Here is an 8,577-nt window from a genome sequence, read left to right on the forward strand (position 1 = left end):
TGTTTCTGTAGAGAAAACTGCTTGGGAAATGCCATCAAGCCTAAAAAAAGTGTGGCACCTGATTCAGTAAGAACAATGTAAGGTTAAAAACATCTCTTCATCTGTGGAGCAAGGATCATAATGGAGAATATATTGAAAAATAATATGAAAACATTTGGCCTGTAATCAGTGGATGCTGCATCCTTGCCTTGTCTGGGCATAGCTCATACCAATATACTTCAAGTACTGGTAGACCATCTATTGGTCTTGCATTGTACGTCAAGAGACGTTGCAGTAGGAACTGGCTACTTCAAAGCCTTTGATTTTGGTAGTCACATGAAAGTGTAGTCTTTCTATCAGTCATATTCTCCTGTTCTGGTCTGTAAGCAGAGAGATCTGTAAGTTCTAAAACATTATGCATACTGCAAATGCGCGATGGTTCTCTTTTATGAAGATGCTAGAGGATGAAATAGGAAGTATATTGTATTTACTGAAGTTAAAGGAAGAAGATATAAATGTATAATAATGTGTTCCGTATTTGTGCATCTTTGTGACTTCAAATTATACAGCAAATTAAGCAACTGGTAACTACAGGGGAAGATACTGCAGTTCACTCAGGGTACTCTGAAACTTTCAAGTACCAGTTTGCATATCCTTCTCATACTTTGTTGGCAACATTTTTTAATTGAGCGGTTAGTATTCCTAATGTATTCAGTTATCGTTATGTTCTAGAGATATGCTAATATATTTTTTACATGTATCTTTGAAAAGAGACCATATTAAGAAGAAGAAAACTAGTGATTGTGGCAGCAGAGAAATCTGTCACTGTAGGGATTTTTTTTAATGTAGGTGATGATGCTGTAATGCTAAGTGGCAGCAGCCTTTGAACTATGAGATAAGCCTATGTTGGAGTATAGCACCTCTCAAATCTTTTTACTGCATGTGGACCAAGATTGAAGTTTTGTTTTCCTAAGTTGCTTTTATCTTCCTGTGTCAAGGAAAGTTTATCCCCCTCTTGAATTCTAAAATGCTGTCCATCCATAGTTAAAATGAATGTGGTGCTTGCTTCTTTCACTGAGGAATTGGTGGGTCTTGCTGTTAGTGCTTTTACTTTTGTTAGAACAGTCGGCTTCATTCCACTATTGTACCTTTTTTCAATCAGTTCAATTCTGCTGTTGTCTGTATGTACACTGTGTAAAGGTTTTTACAACTTCATTCTTTGGAAACAGTCTTTAAACAGATAGCACTGGATCATCATATATTCCCCTCTGTATTACTCTTTAACAGATACTGAAATTCAAAGCAAGCACTGACACTGAAAGCAATTCAAATGAAGCTTTTAACTAAAATTTTATAATGTATCAGCTTAAAGAACAGTAAGATATTCTGCTTTCCGTAGTCCCCAAATTTGTTATTGAAATACTAAAATCAGTTATATTGTTCATGATTTTTCTGCTGTTCCTGGATAGAAGATTTATCCCTCCCATTCCTGAAATTTAGCAGTATTTAAATTTATAAAGTTTGTTTTTAAAATAAAGTTTATATTAAAAAAGGATGTGTATGTATATACATATATATAGTTTATATATATATATAAAAATATATATATATAAACTTTAATATATAAACAATTATATAAAAATACAAAGGTGTATATATATGCGTGCTAAAGCCGGATAGAAAAGGGAAAGTGATGAAACTTTGGATACTGTTTGGAAGCCAAGAGACTCTGATGTGACTGTGCTTGAAATAATGTGCTGAGAACGCACCTACACTAGAATACCTTCCTTTTCAACAACTTTTTGAGATTTTAGTAGCTTCATATTGTGCAAAAAGCATATGTGTAGTTCTTGCCAGCCATAGCTGTTAAAAAATAGAAGGGAAGCATGTGAACAATTAATGACTTTTTCCATTAGACTGAAATTCATGTAAATTAATTGCTGGATACTATGGAAATTGTCTGCTGGAAAATCTTGACCTATGTTCAAATTAGTAGAGGTGTACTGTGCACAGATTAGGAATCTAAATATACTGTATATTAATGTTGTTTTTTTGGGGGAAAAAAAAAGCGGCATTTTTAGTAACTTTTATGGTAAATGTATTTTCAGGGGATGTAGCAGTGAAGATACTAAAGGTTGTAGATCCAACCCCAGAACAGTTCCAGGCTTTCAGAAATGAAGTGGCTGTATTAAGGTGAGTTGGTAGTTTCATTGCTAAATTCTGTAATTCCAAGGCACTGTATTTGACTACTACCCCTCCTTTAAGCCATCTTGCCCAATATTCTATGTTTGATAGACAAAAAAAAGCAGATCTCCAGAGAAGAAGAATAAAAAAGAGAGCATAGAGTGATACTTCTGAATATTGTTGTGGAGCTGTGAGACAGCAATCACAATTCAGAGTATTTCAGTGGTTCTTCACTGTTTCTGAAAGTTGTCTTTTCAGATAAAGAATACTCACATCCATAACTGGTCAGGTCACATTTGGCATGCAGTAGAAGGTGAGGATTAATAAATTCTGCCATAATTCTCATCACTGGACAGAGTACTTGAACTGTGCCTTTTAAAATTGCAGCATAATTCCTTTTTTTTTTTTAATGTATACTCTGATCTACATAACTGTTTTCTGCTTTCAAATACTGTTTGTGTAGCATCCAGTTAAATATCTGTAATTTTAATCCTGAAACTGAACCAGTTAGAGTACACAAGAACTATCTTCTCATCTGTTAATGCCTTCACAGTTTATAATGACCCTTTAGTTTCCTGTTGGGATTCAGTCTTCTCTCTAAAGTTGTCACTTTTTCACAGCTTTCAGGGTGATTTCTATTACCCCAGTAACTTTTTCTAATACCACTTGCAAGCGTGAACGCTGGTTACTAATTTCAAAACCCTTGAACTTCCATGACATCTTTTTCTTAAAGGTTGATTTAAAATAATTTCCTTGGAACTAAAAGGAAGTATTTTAACTAAAAAGCAGAAAATCAGCTGATTTTATTTAAAAATTATAAATTCACAACTGTGGCGTATTTTTATTATTTTTAAAACCAAACTTTATGCACACATCCACCTAGCAAAAATTTTGCAGGAAAATTGTGCTTTTGGACTCAAAAGCTGAAATATGTTCCTTCAGCCAGGAATGCATTTTTAAAAGAATTTGAAAACATTTTTCATAAAGATACTAATTTCTTTTTCTGCTATTTTCTATTAGGAAGACTCGGCATGTTAATATTTTGCTCTTTATGGGCTACATGACTAAAGATAATCTGGCCATTGTTACACAGTGGTGTGAAGGAAGCAGTCTGTATAAACACCTGCATGTTCAAGAGACCAAGTTCCAAATGTTCCAGCTCATTGATATTGCTCGGCAGACAGCACAGGGAATGGAGTGAGTAGGATAAACAATGCTGGCTATTTTTGTTCTTGGAATGGTGTTTCCCTTCTCTTCCCCAAACCCTAATATGTGGAGTTACTGTGCTAAAATAGTAATGGATCAAAATGGTATACCAAGTAAAGATTTTGTGCAGCCTTAATTCAGCACTGTTGTATGCATTCTTAATTTCATTTAGTGTTTGGGTTTTTTTTCCCATGGATCATGGCCTTAGTTCATGTTAGACCACTAGTCACTTGACAGTCAGCTCTTCTGTATTTTATCTTCATTTGTAGCTTGAGGTCTTACTGTAATGCACTAGATGATATCCTATTCTAAACATAGAATTAACTTTTTTTTTTCCTTCTTCCCTGTGTTACTTACTATAACATTGCAGTGTTTGGCAAACACTAATTCATATGCGTGGTACTTCTGTGGGATGAGGGAATGGCTGTTCCTGTTCTACAGCTATGGGACTCACACACTCAGATATATTTTGGAAGCATTCTCCAGATGTCTGAGTTGATATAGTAACCACCTCACGACTCTTTCAGACCATGTTATAATGTTCGTAGCATAGGAGATGCTGACATGGGCTGACGCTGTCAGTGCTCATCCATTTTGTAGATCAGGACCCAGGTTTCCAGTCAGACACCCAGAAAACTAGGGACATGTATTGTGACTGCAAATTAAAGCAGTTTGTAAAAAGTAAACCTTAGGATAGCATACAAATTTCATGCCTGTGAGGACAGCACCCAGTTTTCTAGGGCATTATACAGTTACATAATGGTGATGCCACTCTTCCTCTTCCTGAGGTTTATTTACTGCATTGCTTCCACTTTCTGTAATGCATAAGGCAGTAGTCATCAGTGAGTGCTTGCTACGTTTCTTTTCCCAAAGTAGATGCATTCTGTAAATTGACTAAAGCAAGAGGTCTATGAAATGGTTGAGTATGTAATAAACTGTCGCAGTGTCTATCAGTAAATTGAAAGGCTAAGTTTATGTGAACAACATTCATAATGGCACTTTTCTGCTTTTTCTTTTACAGCTATTTACATGCAAAGAATATCATCCACAGAGACATGAAATCCAATAGTATCCTTTCCTAACTTAATCGTATTTCCTTTAATGTGAGAGTGATTTGTTGTTGATATGGAGCTTTGGGGGGGGGTTGAAACAGCTGTTTCAAAAGAGTATAACGACTAATGAGTAATTCTGATTGGTAAGAAGTTACTTTTTAGCAAGGACTTTCATAGAACTTTGTGCTTGCTTACCAAACTATTGTGATAAAGATGAAAAAAGATGTGCAACAGTTGTGCTCCAAAAGTGTCTTATTTTAGTTAAATGGTGTTTATGCAATTCTCTGTTACTCAAATGCTGTATTGGAGAGAAGTTGTGCTCTTTACTTGTTGGGAGATACGTGTGTGTGTGTGTGCATGCTGATGTATGTGTGCACATGTGGGGTTTGTTACTGTTCCCCATATATTTTTAATAAATTTAAAACACCTTCACATGACTGGCAGAAATGAAGCCAAAAATCTTACTTTAAACTCAAGAAAAGGCAACCTTTTCCCACTATATTTCTTGCAAAAATATAAATCTAGTAGTGCATATGGAGTAAAAATATTGTGAGCTGATGTCTTTCACCTTTGAAAATGCCTGCTTTCGAAATTGCCAAGAAGAGCATCCATTGAGCTGCCAGCATCTGTTGTAACTTCCTTTCATAAAATGTGAACAGAATGCTTTGCAGATGTCATCATAAAAAAATATGCCAAATTCAGTAGTTCCATAACGTAAGGGGATTCCCATTTTCAGTTAAGTTAGAAAAATAATCATTTTAGTATATAGGAGGTCAGGAGTTTGTGATTCCTGATAATGACGACCATTTTTGTGAAATAAATTAACTCTTCTTCTGACATGGAAATGAGAACTAGGAGTCTGTCATGTTTCTATTTCTGAATGATCTTTTTGAACTTAAAACATTCTTAAATGAAATTGTAAAATGGTATCTTCTTAAAATAACCCCAGCAAAGAAAGTCCTAGCTGTCAGTCTTAACAGACAAATCTATTAAGTAGATAGATTACAAATAGTATGGACATGTGTATTTCCAGTTGAAATGGTTAAATCATAGCTAAATCTCTGGAGATCTGCCAGAGAGCTTTATGTAAATAGATTTTGATTTTTGTTTCTACTTGTAATTGTTTTTTCTTAGTTTTCTGTTTTGAGTTGTGTTGACTTCTATGTTGTTTCCCTATGTGTCTCTTGACATCAGTTATTTAAGTACTTGCAGTCATTGATGTTAATTAACACAGTTGATTTCTATCCTAACTCACCATAAAGATAAATGTACAAATAATGCTGAAACATCTGGTCTCATTTAGTCTTAAATGTTAACTTGCTAAAATGAATGCCATAAAATTACTTTTCCTCTGTTTAACATACAACTTGTAGCAGGTTTAAAAAAAAAAAAAATCAGCAATATTCTTGGATAGTTGGCTTGCATTTGTGATAACCTGACCAGACACTTTGTAATCATGTCAGAAAATTCAGAATTGTTTACTCAAGTTTTCTACGGAGTTTCTTTAACAAATGTTTAGATATATTTCTTCATGAAGGCCTCACAGTGAAAATAGGAGACTTTGGTCTGGCAACTGTAAAATCCAGGTGGAGTGGATCTCAACAGGTGGAACAGCCCACTGGCTCAATCTTGTGGATGGTGAGCAAAACATTTCACTGCTTTTAAATAGCTCGCTTTCATTTAGTTAATACATGTTTTGTCAGTTGAACACTATTTTAAAGCTTTAAATCTAAATGAATCAACATATGCTGTTAGTACTGTGTAGACTTTTACTCCAGTTGTAGGACAGGTTAAAATTGAAGACTGAAGTGCTGGAGTGCTTAATTGTCCAGAGCAGACACCATTCACCTAAGGATGCTCCTTCTAATTTTCAGAGTTATTTTAAATATTTAGGGCAGAGACAGGGCTGTCAGTGGAACTGTGAGGAGCAGTTCCAAGGGAAGAGGAGAGCCTTTCTCCTGCCGTAATCTTGTCTTGCCACACCACGGGCTTGTCTCACTGGAGAGCAGGCTTTAATCTTCTTAATGGTGGCTTTGTGGGATCAGTGAGACCCTGTCTTTCTTTGCATTCTTCAATGTGGCCTCTTCTTCCCCCGCTCCCTGCTTGGGACTTGGCAACATTCCTTCTCACACACTTGCTGATCGCACATTTGGCAGCTTTGGCAGGGCACTGGGGAAAGGATAGGGAGTGCTTCCAGAGTTACGGGAATGAGCGCAATTCATCGTTGGTACTGTGGTAAGATGTTTCATATATACCAAGATACTGCTGTTAGGCCCACTACTGCTCCTTACCCTGCACCAGGTAGTTGCAATAGGTTTTGAGGCAGCTCAGAACCGTAGCAGATGAACATCAGTTTTGGTACAGAAGTTCTCAAGTTCTACTGGAAAGTTTGTGGAGTTTCTTTTGGCAGTGGTACTGCAAAGTCCTTGTCCAAGAGGACATTCCCAACAGCTGCCTTTGTGTTTAACTTCTGTCAGAACTTAAAAGGCAGTTCCACAATTTTCCTTCCAAAAATCAGCTGGAGAAAATCTATTCAGTAACTTTTCAAATGCGGGACTCCAATAAAGTAAATGGAAAAAGTGGAACAGTTAAAAAGCATCATTGAAATTATGCAAGAATGTCTTATTTAGCACTCAGAATATTTTGTTGAAGTTTTACTTGACCCATTTTTGTTAATACTATGCAGCTTACTGAAATTCAGCGTGTAGACTGATCAGCAGTATTTTCTAGCTCCCAGGATAGAGCATGCAGCAGCATTTGTGCATGTACTTCAGGGAGGTGTAACCAAATAAAAATGACTTGCTGAATGCTACATATTAGTATGTTTTAAATTTTTCGATATTTAGCACTGAATGAGCTGCAGGTGTTACTTAAAACAGGTGTTCCTTTTGAAAAATTATTCTTTATTACTAGGCTTGCAGCTTTCATTGTTACTAAAGTATTTGTATTTTGAGAGAAGTCAGGAAGTGTTCATTAAGAATATCAGGATGCTTGGCTAAGATTTGTTTGTGACCTATAAAATACACAAATCACCTGAAAGAAACTTACAAAAGCAGAAACAGTTTTTTCTTTAAAAAAAAAAAACAAACCAAAAAGCCAAAGCTTTTTACAGCTTTCCATAAAGGTATTTAAAACTAATGGTATGCCTAGATACACGAAACAGATCTTAGAAAAAACACCCCTGCATTTTTGCCCTTTGCAGTTTTTTTTAAATTTTAATCATTTATAGACTGTCTTTGCTGAGTTGTCATTATATAGAAGGGGAGGTTGATTCTGTTTCCTTGAAAGTTGATACAGTCTCTTACTGGGTTTTTGTTGTACTGTTGTACTTTGACTAGTACTTTGCTCAGTAATTCTGAGGGACTTCTTTTGGGGAAAAAAAAAATCTCAGTTAACAGGAAAGACATTTTTATGGTTTATATCTTCTTTTATTAAATCTTTCAATGTTGTTTCTTTTAAGTTCTTTAGCTTCATAATTTTGCTTTCTTTTGCATAGATGCGAGAACGCTCTTGCATTTCTTCCCTGATCTTCAATATATGCTATTTTGTATTTGGCTTTCACATTTCATGTAAAATGTTTTGGTATCAATTTTACAAGAGATTAAGTCTGTTAGAATTTTACATTTTTTCCCTTTAACATCAATACCTGCTTAAGAACTGGTGGTGAGAGACTCAGACTCAGTTGTAAGAAAGATGTAACAAAAGTCAATAAATATTGCAAATTGGGATACTAACTTTTCTAATGGTAAAATACTCATTGAATTAAAGTGTTGTTTTTTTGTTTACTCTCAATCGTGCTGATTTTTTTTTTAAATAAGATGAAGAGTAGCACTGCCTGAACTTTTCCAGAGCCTTAGGTAAAACTCATCAAAGGTTTTGAGGTATCCTTTGTTCACTAATTCTTGGTTGAGCTCGCTCTCTCTGCTTTCCAAATATTTTCCCCTTCTCTTGTCTTTTCTGTTTCTAAGTTCTATTAATATTGCTCATAATTTATTTCTTTTTTCCTCCTTCTATAGGCACCAGAAGTGATACGGATGCAGGATAGTAACCCGTTTAGTTTTCAGTCAGATGTCTACTCCTATGGAATAGTATTATATGAACTAATGACAGGAGAGTTGCCATACTCCCACATAAACAACCGAGATCAGGTAAGAAA

General features: G+C 35.4%; 1 protein-coding gene across 7 annotated transcripts in view; it reads left to right on the forward strand.

The window, feature by feature from the left end:
• Positions 1–8,577, forward strand: part of RAF1 (Raf-1 proto-oncogene, serine/threonine kinase) — a 79,986-nt gene that overhangs the window by 67,387 nt on the left and 4,022 nt on the right. For all 7 annotated transcript variants that reach the window (XM_052779184.1, XM_052779179.1, XM_052779180.1 and 4 more), the window contains 5 exons: positions 2,088–2,172; positions 3,184–3,360; positions 4,391–4,437; positions 5,941–6,059; positions 8,438–8,569. In XM_052779184.1, the coding sequence (XP_052635144.1) occupies positions 2,088–2,172; positions 3,184–3,360; positions 4,391–4,437; positions 5,941–6,059; positions 8,438–8,569 (560 nt within the window). The remainder of the gene's footprint in view (positions 1–2,087; positions 2,173–3,183; positions 3,361–4,390; positions 4,438–5,940; positions 6,060–8,437; positions 8,570–8,577) is intronic.

The sequence above is a fragment of the Harpia harpyja genome, chromosome Z, assembly GCF_026419915.1.
Source record: "Harpia harpyja isolate bHarHar1 chromosome Z, bHarHar1 primary haplotype, whole genome shotgun sequence".
In the NCBI taxonomy this organism is placed as follows: domain Eukaryota; kingdom Metazoa; phylum Chordata; class Aves; order Accipitriformes; family Accipitridae; genus Harpia; species Harpia harpyja.